Source organism: Myxocyprinus asiaticus, chromosome 43, assembly GCF_019703515.2.
Source record: "Myxocyprinus asiaticus isolate MX2 ecotype Aquarium Trade chromosome 43, UBuf_Myxa_2, whole genome shotgun sequence".
In the NCBI taxonomy this organism is placed as follows: domain Eukaryota; kingdom Metazoa; phylum Chordata; class Actinopteri; order Cypriniformes; family Catostomidae; genus Myxocyprinus; species Myxocyprinus asiaticus.
The window spans coordinates 19280882-19293264 of NC_059386.1; the positions used below are offsets into that span (position 1 = coordinate 19280882).

The 12383-nt window shown below is 36.1% G+C and overlaps 1 protein-coding gene across 1 annotated transcript in view; it reads right to left on the bottom strand.

Annotated features, from left to right (window-relative positions):
* LOC127433394 (protocadherin Fat 3-like) overlaps nucleotides 1-12383 on the bottom strand; it is a 76901-nt gene that overhangs the window by 45875 nt on the left and 18643 nt on the right. Inside the window, exons 3-9 of the mRNA XM_051685260.1 lie at nucleotides 10485-10546; nucleotides 5771-6085; nucleotides 5446-5656; nucleotides 2937-3008; nucleotides 1935-2071; nucleotides 1228-1503; nucleotides 109-319 (exon numbers count right to left, since the gene is read on the bottom strand). Coding sequence (XP_051541220.1) covers nucleotides 109-319; nucleotides 1228-1503; nucleotides 1935-2071; nucleotides 2937-3008; nucleotides 5446-5656; nucleotides 5771-6085; nucleotides 10485-10546 — 1284 coding nt within the window. The remainder of the gene's footprint in view (nucleotides 1-108; nucleotides 320-1227; nucleotides 1504-1934; nucleotides 2072-2936; nucleotides 3009-5445; nucleotides 5657-5770; nucleotides 6086-10484; nucleotides 10547-12383) is intronic.

Below are 12383 nucleotides of genomic sequence, written 5' to 3' on the forward strand. Positions count from 1 at the left end.
TGTATCATTCCCAAAGGCATAGACAATCAGTTTTAATCAAAACAGCTGAACAATGGAAATGTTTTCAGGGAATGTAATAAATTGAAATGCAGAGAACATAGCATTTACCTGCTTCAATGGAGTAAATGATCTCCCCGTTTCTCCCCGAGTCTCTGTCTAGTGCAATCACCTGCAAAGCTGATGTTCCAGGAGGGGCCGATTCAAGCACCATACTATTATAAATGGTGCGAGTGAAGAAGGGAGGATGGTCATTGACATCCTCCAAAGACACAATAATTCGTGCCAGGTCTCTATAATAGGGAAATTCTTGATCTTTCACCTACAAAAAAAAAAGAAGGAGAAGACAAAGCGACAGACCTGAGGAGAAAAACTATGAGTGTAAAATGTTTTTAAATGGAAAAGATTTGTGGAAAATAAAGCAAAAAGTGAAAAAAGGATAGTGAAAATAGAACAGAAAAGTGAGACAGAAGGGAACATTTAAAAACAAAGTTATATTTTGTCGAAGCATATACTAGTCTTTTATGCTTTGCTGTAGTTATGACTTATCTTAAATAATGTATAAGGATCTTATTTATCTCATGCATGAAACAGACCAGTGGTAATTTCTTTGCTCATAGGTTCTTTGTTCAGACCTATTGTTTTTTTTTCGTTAAATATTCTGTTTCACTCAGTAATATGTCCCATTACTGAAGTAAAATGGGTTGCAAACACCATTTCTTATTGACTTATATTTGATTCATATTCACTGTGTGCTACAATTTCGTAGAGAAATAAAAATAGAAATAAAAAAGACAACTGCTCAAATACCTATACAGTAAGAATATAGAGCCTAAAAATGATTGTGGATAACATTAGCAAGATAATTCTTATTGAGTTATTGAAATCTCTGACTTTGGAAATCTGAGCACAGTTTGTGATATTGATGAGATCTCCTTTGTAACAAAACTCTAGAGGAGACACATCCAATATGAGATTACAGAGGTCTCTTTCGAAGAAGAAAAAATCTGAAACGCTGGAGACATAAGCAAAAGTCACCATTTACTCTATCCGACACTGTCTAGTATACTTTTGAGAGATTATGGAGATCTCATTTGAACTGTTTTTTCCTATGGTGGGAGGGTCATAATGCAGTCTGTTCTAGCACTGAAATCATGGACCATCAACTAATCTAACAGCATACTGCAACCTCAATAAAGCTGCATTACACAAATGTGTGATACTTCTCACCATAATAGTAAGGATGTGCTGAGTGCGGGTCTCATAGTCCAGTCGATCTGCTGTGTACATGACACCAGTGCCAGGATTAATTCTAAACACCCGCATGCTCGCCGGATCAACGCTGCCATGGATAGAGTAGCTCAGCTTTGCTCGCTCATCCCTGTCCCTAGCCCGGACATGCACAACTTCAGTGTCAGCCGGTGTGTCCTCAGACACCGAGACTTCATATGTATGCTCAGAGAACACGGGAGCATTGTCATTGCTGTCCAAAACCTTTATGTAAATCTGGGAAAACAGAGGACAGCATGTCAAATTCATCTAATTTAAACAGATACCTATACAGTAAGTAATCTACATTGTTGCAATATGCACTGCTGTTAAATCAACTAATGTAAGGAATAGAAAATGCACATGCCAGAGTGACAATACAATATGTGGTTTTCTAGGACACTGCAATACTCAGGACCCTTGGGCATAAATTAAGACATATTCTGTGGTAGATTATATAGATATCTCTTTTAAAAAGCAAACTTATGTTGGTAAAATTAGATAAGGGTTGGCAGACCCATCTTCAAGACATGTCATTTCTTATATATTTCAGGCGCAGCTGCAGAGAATGTTCAGACAAGAAACGTTTCAAAGATTCTTGCAAAGTTTGCAGTCTTAACACCTTTAAAGCACAGAGCTTCAGTATATTTGTGTAACTAATAATATACCTGTGTGGTTGCTGTGTTTGTCCCATCTGTCACTTGCACAGTCATGTTGTATAGTGACTGAGTCTCAGCATCCAGAGGTCTAGCTATTACAATGGTCCCAATTCCATTCTGAATATCAAAAGGGCCCTCATAGCTACCTATTACACCAAGAAAACACAGCATGACCTAAAAAAGTCATAGAAAATGCATTGCATTCCCATATTTATTCAACTAAAAGGTAAAGGCTTAAAGGGATAGTTAAACCAAAAATGAAAATTCTGTCATCGTTTACTCACCCTCATGTTGTTGCAATCCTGTATGAATTACTTTCTTTCGTGGAGCACTAAAGGAGATGTTACGTAGTATGTCAGTCTCAGTCACATTCACTTTCATTGCATCTTTTCCCCATACAATGAAAAAGAATGGTGACAGGCTATCAGTTCCTAAAATATCCTTTTGTGTTCCATGGAAGAGTCATACAGGTTTGGAACAACATGAGGGTGAGTAAACAATGACCAAGGTACTAAGGTAAACATTCCACCAATCAAACTGTCAAGTGGTTTGACTTGAGAAATACTTTTTTTTTTATGTTTCACGGCGATTTATCAAAGTTTCAAAGCTTTGGAAAATCAACCGCTTTATGTTGGGATCTATCCCATCAGCCTCGGGTCTCTCATCTTCGACTCCCACAAACATCTGCGGCAGGTTCAGGCCTCTCCACGGCAGATTCTCAAATCATTAATTCAGGTCCATTCTGAAGGATAAGGGCAAACTTTCCGGGCATTTTTAGTATTCATTGCATGCGTCTGTTCCAATTCCACTCAATTCCACCACACTTAAGTAAGATCAGAAGACCTGGAGTCTAAAAAGCATCTCGGCACTCAAAATGTTTACAGGACTGAGCGGTTCACGTGTGCCCTGCGGCAAATCAAGTTGTTAAAGCGAGTATCTAAAAGTATCAGATAAAACAGCCAACCCTTCACACTCAGGAAAATAACTATAAAATACTGACAGTTAGCCTACCAGAGTCAGATGAACAGTTTCCACCACAGGTGTTTTGTGGGATATAAAACATCTCTCGGGAAGTTCTTCCACCTTTTCAGAGACAGATACAAATTAATGTAAAGAAAATGGAATAAACACTTTACAATTAGACTCTATATGCTTACATTACTTCAAGCAATAGTTAAAGGGATAGTTCAACCAAAAACAAAATTCTGTCATAATTTACTCACCCTAATTTTTTTCCGATGTATCTTCCGTGGAACATACAAGGAGAAATTAGGTAGATGACAGCCCCAGTCACCATTTACTTTCATTGTATGAAAAAGATGCAATGAAAATGAATGGTGACTGAGACTAACATTCTGCCTAACATCTTTTGTGTTCCACAACAGAAAGAAAGTCACACAGGTTTGGAACAACTTGGGGGTGAGTAAATGATGATGGAATTTTCATTTTTGGGTGAACTATCCCTTAAACATGAACTAACAATGAACAATACTTTTACATAATTTATTAGTCTTGGTTAATGTTAACCTCTGCATAATCTAATACATTTTTAACATTAAAAGTTTCAAACACTAACATTAGCTATGATTTATACTAACATGATCTAACAATGCTACATTTATACATTTGTTTTTCTTTTTTTTTTTCAAATGGTTTTTCATTTAGGAGTTTTCAAATTGAATAATTAAATAAGCAATTAGCACGTTCTTCAACTATTGCTATGTTCAGCACAATTTAAAACTCAAAACACAAAGGGTTTAATCAAACGTTTTTGCACATTTTAGTTTACTGACTAAACTATATATACATCTTCTGTTGTCTAAGAAAAAGTATGGGCACAAATAATTAATGCAATTTATTAGTAATGAGCAGACTCAGAGTAAATTTTTGTCAGCACAGCTTACAACTGATGTCCAGTGCTTTAAATAACATTAACATTTATTTATTGAGATGCTTTTATCTGAAGCAGAGGAATGCTACAACACAGGTGATTCTTTTTTTTTACACAAATTACTGTATAGTGTTGACAACATTCATCAAGCTCTACCATTCAACCTTGTTACCCAAGTAAGAAGAAAAGAATATCAAACAAATATTTTTCTTTAATTTATGGGAAATATATACTCACCAAGCACTTTATTAGGAACACCTGTCCACCTGCTTATTCATGCGATTATCTAATCAGCCAGTCGCGTGGCAGCAGTGCAATGCATAAAATCAAGCAGATACTGGTAAAGAGCTTCAATTAATGCTCACATCAACCATCAGAATGGGGAAAAATGTGATCTCAGTGATTTCGATGGTGGCATGACTGTTGGTGCCAGACGGGCTGGTTTGAGTATAACTGTAACCGCTGATCTCCTGGGATTTTCACGCACAACAGTCTCTAGAGTTTACTCAGAATGGTGCCAAAAACATTTTAAAAAACAGTGAGCGTCAGTTCTGTGGATGCTAATGCCTTGTTGATGAGAGAGGTCAACAGAGAATGGCCAGACTGGTTCTGACAGAAAGGCTATGGTAACTCAGATAACCACTCTGTACAATTGTAGTGAGCTGAATAGCATCTCAGAATGTAAAGCACGTCAAATCTTGAGGAGGATGGGCTACAACAGCAGAAGACCACGTCGAGCACTTTATTAGGACCATAGTGTTCCTAATAAAGTGCTCAGTGAGTGTACATAAAAAATAATAATAATAATAAAAAAAACTGCAAACTAACATTTGGTCACAAACTAGCCCCTATTGAGTGAGCTTCATTTAGGCTAAATTTGCAACCCTGTTACTTATAAGCCCTGTTACTAATTCTGGCATAGTTTTTTATCATTATTATTTTTAATTTGATCAATTTTGTAATTTTATACTGATGCTTATTTAATGTTAATTGCTTGGAAAAATAAAATCACACAAATCTGGGTTTTAACCTACCCTTAAAGGACAGGGAGGGGATTTATTTTCTGAAATATATTTGTTTAAAACACCATGCACATGTACCACAAATTAACCATGGTGTTACTATAGTAAAACTATAACTTGCCAGGATGATTATATTTTTATTTCCATAGATTTGGTTTTCCTGTATTATGGTTTTAACACAAATATCATGGTTAAAATATGGTTACTGTAGTAAAACCATGGTTAATTTTCTTAAGGGATGGATTAAGCTATTGTGAGGGAACCCAAAATAATTGAGAGGGAACACAAACTATTTAAAACTTTTTGTGAGAGAACACAAAACAACTTCAGAAAATAAACTGCCTCCCTGCCCTCTTAGACATGTCCCAAATTCTGATGAAAGTGTTGCAAAAATTACAAGCCTCAATACAATAATAATAAAAGAAATTAGTTTGACATCCTGTGGTCCTTTCAGTGACCATTTATTGCAAAGGAAAAAACACTTAATATTTTTAGAGTATCAGGCTCTATTTTGTAACCTAATTGTGGAAAGTGTCAGTGACATCACATTTGTTTTTAACCTGACATATAAAAGAGAAAAAAATAAAATAGCTTTATTGAAACTCACCAATGATGTCAAACCATAAAGGAGTTTGTGCTTGCCAAACTGAGATCACTCCGATTGCCTCATACACTTTGGTGTTTTCTGCCACTGTGAAGTTGTAAATGGCTGCGGTAAATCGCAAGGCCTTTGGCGAAGGCAATGGCTTCCGAATCCATTCAACATGCAAACGGGCAGTCGACCACTTCAAAGGGGACCCATTATCAACGGCTTTTATCTGAGCAGATCAGGGAAAGTAGAAAGAGCAGAAAAAAAATTATGCTACTATAATTGCACATGAAAATAACTTCTTAAGTGCCTGATTTATACATCTGACAGTCTATCTCTTTACCGTGAGAATATCATAGCCACCAGCAGTGACCATCTTCCTGGATGACACCATGGCTGTTTTAGCATCGATATAGAATTTGCCATCATCATTTCCATCCACAATGCTGTATGTGAGATCTGCATTGGACCCTTCGTCCCGGTCGTAGGCGAATACTCTGTAGATGGGGTCACCGCGTTTGTTACGGTCCCGCTCTGGAAGTCTGATGCGGTATACCAACGATGTGAATTCTGGCTTATTGTCATTCTCATCCAGAACATGCACTATCACCCAGACAGTGGACTGCCTGAAAATACCTCCACCATCCATAACTGTAACCTAGATAAACACACATATAATCACATTAAAAAAGAAAATACACAGTCTTGCAGTGAGTATTGGACTAGAGGTCGACTAATAGTAGATTTTGCCGATACCGATAACTAAGCTGGTGGGAAGGGCCCGATAATCACCCAATAGATTTTAAAATCGATTTATAAAATGTAAAAAAAAAACTAAAAAAAAAACGTATTTTTTATTTACTATGACAGGCAAAGACAAAGAGTACAAAATGAGTAAAATTCCAGATGCAGTTTACTGTTCAACCAAAATGGCAGTAATAACCCTAAAAATTTTGATTTTGTGCATAACATGGGACTTTTAAGTATAAACAAGCCCAAAAACACACCGAGGACTCTTATTTTGAAATGACGAAATTATGAAAAAACGATCTGCAACTATAGGCGTAGATTTTTGCCAATAACCGATAGTTCCAAAAAGCAACTTTCGGCAGTGATTAATCCTAAAGCAGATATATCGGTCTACCTCTATATAGGACTATAGACTAAAATAATTTTAATTAGTGGTTGCTAAAACATGCACCATAATTACTATTGATAATACTTAGGAATTTGATTTTACTAGACCACAAACATAAACAAGGGCACTTAAACTTTTAAAAATGTAAAATATGATTTCAATCCTTATCTTTTCTCTATCTTTCTGCACTCAAAAAAATTACGCATTTCAATTTCATAACAAATTTCCATTAAATTTAATTGAGTAAACAAAATTAAATAAAAATAGCAGCAAGCAGCAATTAACGGGGTTCAAGCTATTAAGGTCCTTTAAGTACATATGCAACCAATATTAAGTATTAATTAGACAGTCCATTAGCACCTAAAACAATGATAAAGTGCCTTAATTTTTCAGAACCATAATGTTAGGCAGCACAGACACATGGCATTTTTACATTCATGACTGTTATAGCGCCACCAAGAGGCAGAGGTGTGCAATGTTTTTCATGTGTCCTCAGATTGACGTCCTACATAAATGTCCAAAATTTGGTGATAATATCTAATTCCGTTCAAGAGTTATAACCATTTAAGTAAATGTGGTCATGGCTACTTTGAACGTTTTGGCGTGCCGTTGCAACAACGTTTTTTTTTTTTAATAATCTTAAATATTTAACGATGTGATTCACACCAATGCTTTGAGGCAAAGTTGTACAGAATGAGGTAATCTATCATATGGTATGAATAACGTGTGTCTGAGTGAAACAGTACATACAACGATTTATACACATGTAAAACATGATAGCGCCAACCAGTGGCCAATTTCTTTCAAATTATGTACAGACCTTTTTAATGGGCCAAGAGACAAATAGGCCTAACACGTTTCATTTCGATCTGCCTTTTCTAACCCTATCTAATAGCTGCTAAGTGTTGATTGGTCGAAGGCAGCCATGTTTTTCAAGCTATGAGACTATCCTCATAGACTTTGATGGCACCTTAGACAAAGACACTGCATGCAAAATTTCAAGTTGATCGGACCAAGGGTTCCATAGTTAGAGCCATTTTTAGATTTGTAATTATTATAGCACCACCAAGAGGCAGAGGTGCGCAATATGATAATATATCATTCCGTTCATGAGCTATAACCATTTTAGTAAAAGTGTACTGTGTATGTTTTGGCTTACCGTTTGACAATGAATCGAAAGTTCAACATTCCTTTGATAACTTTTCATATTGGGACTCTGCTGAATCTTTCTGCACTGGTTTGGTTCCAATGGGGAGAACGACCTAGGACCAGCTTCTTTTCATTTTTTCAAACAATCCAAAATAGCAGGAAAATGAAAGGATGAAGCAAAAATGTGATGGTATTCCAAAAGATTCACCATGACACAAGGGTTCGCAGAAACTTTTTTCATTCTAAAGGATTTTTGTTCCTAGGCCTTACGGTTCAAGAGTTATGGCCCAAAATGTTATTTTTCTTTTTGTTTTGTTCACTGTAGTGCCCCCCTTTTGCAGATCGGGACGAGTCCATATGTATGGCTAGCCAGCCGGAGTACTACCATTCCCCAAAGTTTCAAGTCTCTAGGCCATACATTTTGGTCTGCATGATCAGTTTTAGGGCAGAATAATAATAATAATAATTATCCTTACAAATACAATAGGGTTTCAGCTCTTCAGGCTTGAACCCCTAATAAAAAACTTCGATTTTTGTTTTGGATTTATTAATTTAATTATGTTTAAGATTAGACAATTTAATTTAATGAAAATTTGTTATGAAATTGAAATGCGTAAATCTTCAAAATAGGCTTAAATACATATTTTTATAGGGCATTACTACCTCTGCTATAGCTTCTTTACTACTCTAGCTTCTTTTAAAACTTGGCATTGCCATACAGCAAATATTGCATGCTGTTGTATGATAAATTGCTAGTGATGTTCCTCATTCGTAAGGTGCATTGGAAAAAGCATCTGATAAATTATGTAATCTAAATTTGAACAAACACCGTACCCCAAGTAATAAACTTGGGTGCATAACTCATCTGAAATCGTTTATTCTACGACATGAATGATACTCAAACCGTGCTTGATGAGGAAAGGTTTATTTATTCAGTCCCTAAAAGTCTACTAACTAACATCTTTTTAGTTCCACTGAAAACTAAAGTCATATGGGTTTGGAACAACATAAGGTTGAGTAAATGATGACAGGATTTTGAGTAAACTATCCCTTTAACTTTCCAGTCACTCTCCACTGTGTAATGAAATAAAAAGGCAAAAAAATATTAAAAAAAAATTTAAAAAAAACTATGAAAAACAATGGTTGTCTCCATTCCTTTTTTTTTTTTTTTTAAATAAACAAACAGAAAATAGATTCATTCCTTAGAAAACAACCCAGTGAGCCAACTCATCTGACTCTTCTATAAAGCACATTGATGTCTCCACTGGAGATACTTGATCAGAGAGTGGTCGCAAACAGGGGCCAGGGGCAATTACACCAGAATTGTAACTTTCAACCCAAAGCCCTACTACATCATGAAAGCCTCAATGGAATAAATCTTTAATGGTCTAGTCTACTGTCAGCGGCACAGACTGGAGGACCCTGAGGCTTGGATCACACTCAAAGTAGGCTCCTTGAGGCAGTAGATGTAAGATATGAACTTTGAAACTGGATGCTCGCTGCAGAGTGAATCATCATTTAGTGAACACAAAATCAATGGCCCTCATTCCAATCTGTCCATGTAGGCCAGGGATCACGGGGAGCCACACCCACACTATTGATCAACTCTACTGTACAGCCCTCATTGACTGATCAGTAATTTAAAGGCTGCTCACCAGACTGTATGAAAATTTGCACATCTGCACGTGTTTTGGTGTTAATTAAGAGTCCTCAGCGTAAGCTCTGGTTTCTTCCTTATAGTCAGTCATAATGCGTATGCTGAAACATGATATATATGGAGTCATTTGCAATACACTGTTCCTTTTCAATGCCATATTATAAAAAAAATGAAATAGCACATGGAAATACTGACACATAAGTTGTGCATGCGTAAATCTATTCCTCACTCAATACTATGACTGCAGTCCTTTTTTTTTTCAATACTGGTAGGATCTGTATTTTGTCTGACCGACAAATGTGTTCCTAAAACAGATCAATAAACAAATAAGTCAGAGCTTATCCTATATGATAAAATCAATAAAATACTTGAGGCTGCTGAAGGGTAATCATTTTCACTTGCTTAATAGTATCTTGTTGTATCAGCACTTGTCACTGTAGGTGGAATTACATAATTTCACCGTTATTTGAACTAGTAAGCTTGCCCAAGAAAATCAATGATGAACTGCATATGTTTGCTCTTAAAGGGATAGTTCAACCAAAAAGTAAAATTGTCATTATTTACTCACCCTCATGTTGTTCCAAACTCCTATGCGGTTGTATTCTATGTGGCATAATAACAAAAATGCACATGCTCATCTTTTCCATACAATGACAGTTCATAAAATAATCATAAAACTAGTCCAACAATAGCTTTGCATGAGGAAGAGATCAAAATTTAAGTTGTTATTCCATAAAAATCTTATTGGCTCCCAAGTTTAAATTCAAATATGGTGCCTTTAGACATTTTGCACTAGATTTGACATCACTGATGACAAATGCCATACCATATGGCTTCAAAGACTACATATATATTTGAATATAGCACATGAGTCATATGAACTACTTTTATGATACTTCTATGGTCCTTTTTGGAGCTGCCGAAGCCTGTGGTCAATATGAAATGTTATTGTATGAAAAGAAGAGCATTTAGGCTACATTCTTCAAAACTTTCTCTTTTTGTATTTCAAGGGTTTGGAACAACATGACTGTCGGTAAACAATGATAGAGTTTTTAAGTATTTTGACAACAATGACATTTTTAGGTGTAGCCAGATCTGTAAAGTATACGGTACCTCCAGGAAGTGCTCTGCTTGTTGCTCTCTGTCCAGTTTCCTTGATGTGGTGGTGATGAGTCCTGAAAAACATTCAATTCCAAAATGGAATAACATGCAAACTTTCATGAAAATTGTGCTAAGTAATCAAACTCTTTGAAATACATGAATCAAAGCAGATAAGCTGCAACTATCAGTATGGAGAACAACTCTATTTTTGACAATGATTAATAACATGTCAGCAAGGGTGCATAAATTTACACAACATTATTTGTTTATTGTGGAAGGAAGAGCATCTCATGACACAAAGGGCCTTTGGTGTAAACCCTGCTAACAGATGGCATGTACTGAATGCGCATTATTTTTCAAGCCCCTGATGGTTGTAAATAAGCGTTAAATACCACTGCAGAGTGCGCAGCGGAGATTGTGAACAGGAAGACATTCTGGAATATAAATGCTTCCTTAAAGGGATAGTTCACCCAAAAACAAAAAGATTCTCTCATCATTTATTAAACCTCATGCCATCCCAGATGTGTATGACTTTCTTACTTCAGCAGAATACAAACAAAGATTTTTAGAAGAATATCTCAGCTCTGTGGGTTCATACAATGCAAGTGAACTCTGGCAGCATAAAAGTAATCCATAAGAGTACAGTGGCTTAATCTATGTCTTCTGAAGTGATCCAATTTGTTTTGAGTGAGGACAGACCAAAATAGAACTCCCTTTTAACAAAAAATCCACAATAAAACCACTGGAGTCATATGGATCACTTTTATGATGCCTTTATGTGCTTTTTGGAGCTTCAAAGTTTGGTCACCATTCACTTGCATGGTGTGGACATACAGTGCTGAGATATTCTACTAAAAAGCTTAATTTGCTTTCTTCAGAAGAAAGAAAGTCATACACATCTGGGATGGAATGAGGGTGAGTAAATGAGAGAATTTTAGCTTTGGGTGAACTATTACTTTAAGGCAGAAAACATCAGGATACTGGAGACTGGGGCTGAAGAACTTTAAACAATTCCAGGTTGCTTCAAGAAAGAGGGTTTGAAAACCTCTTTCTGTCATCATTTATTCACCCTCATGCAGTTCCAAACTTTTGCAGCTTTCTTTCCTTTGTTGAACAAAAAAAGAGAAATTAAGAATGTATTGGTCACTCTTTTCTATGCCATTACAATGAATGTGGACTGGAGCATTCAAGTGTCAAAAAGAATGCAAATGCACCATCAAATTATTATAAAACTAGTCCATATGACTTGTGTGCCAAGTCTTCTTAAGTTATACGATAGCTTTGGGCAAGAAACAGACAAAAATTTAAAGGAATAGTTCACCCAAAAATTAAAATCCTCTCATGATTTACTTACCTTTAAGCCATCCCAAATGTGTATGACTTTGCTGAAGATTTTTATAAGCACATTTCAGCTCTGTTTGTCCATACAATGCAAATGAATGGGTGCCATCAGTCTGCTGGCTATTTGATGGTCCAAAAAGCATATTTAGGCAGCATAAAAGTAATCCACATGACTCCAGTTGATCAGTTATTGTCTTCTGAAGCAAATCAATAGGTTTGTTTAAAAAATAGATAATTAAAACGTTTAAAAAAAAATAGCTTCCTGCCAGCAGTCGACGCAGCAGTGACGTACGCGCATCGGCGCGTTTACGCGAGAAGTCGGAAGCGTGCACTTTGTATACAACAGAGGAACAAACGTCACGCGAGAGTTAGATTATTTCAAACAGCAACCCTGCACTGGCCAGAAGCAATTAATTAAAGTTAAAAACATTTTAATTATCGATTTGTTTTTTACACCAACCTATCAGTTTGCTTCAGAGACATTAATTGATCAACTGGTGTAGTGTGGAGTACTTTTATGCTGCTTAATATGCCTTTTGGACCATCAAATCGCCAGCAGTCTAATGTCAC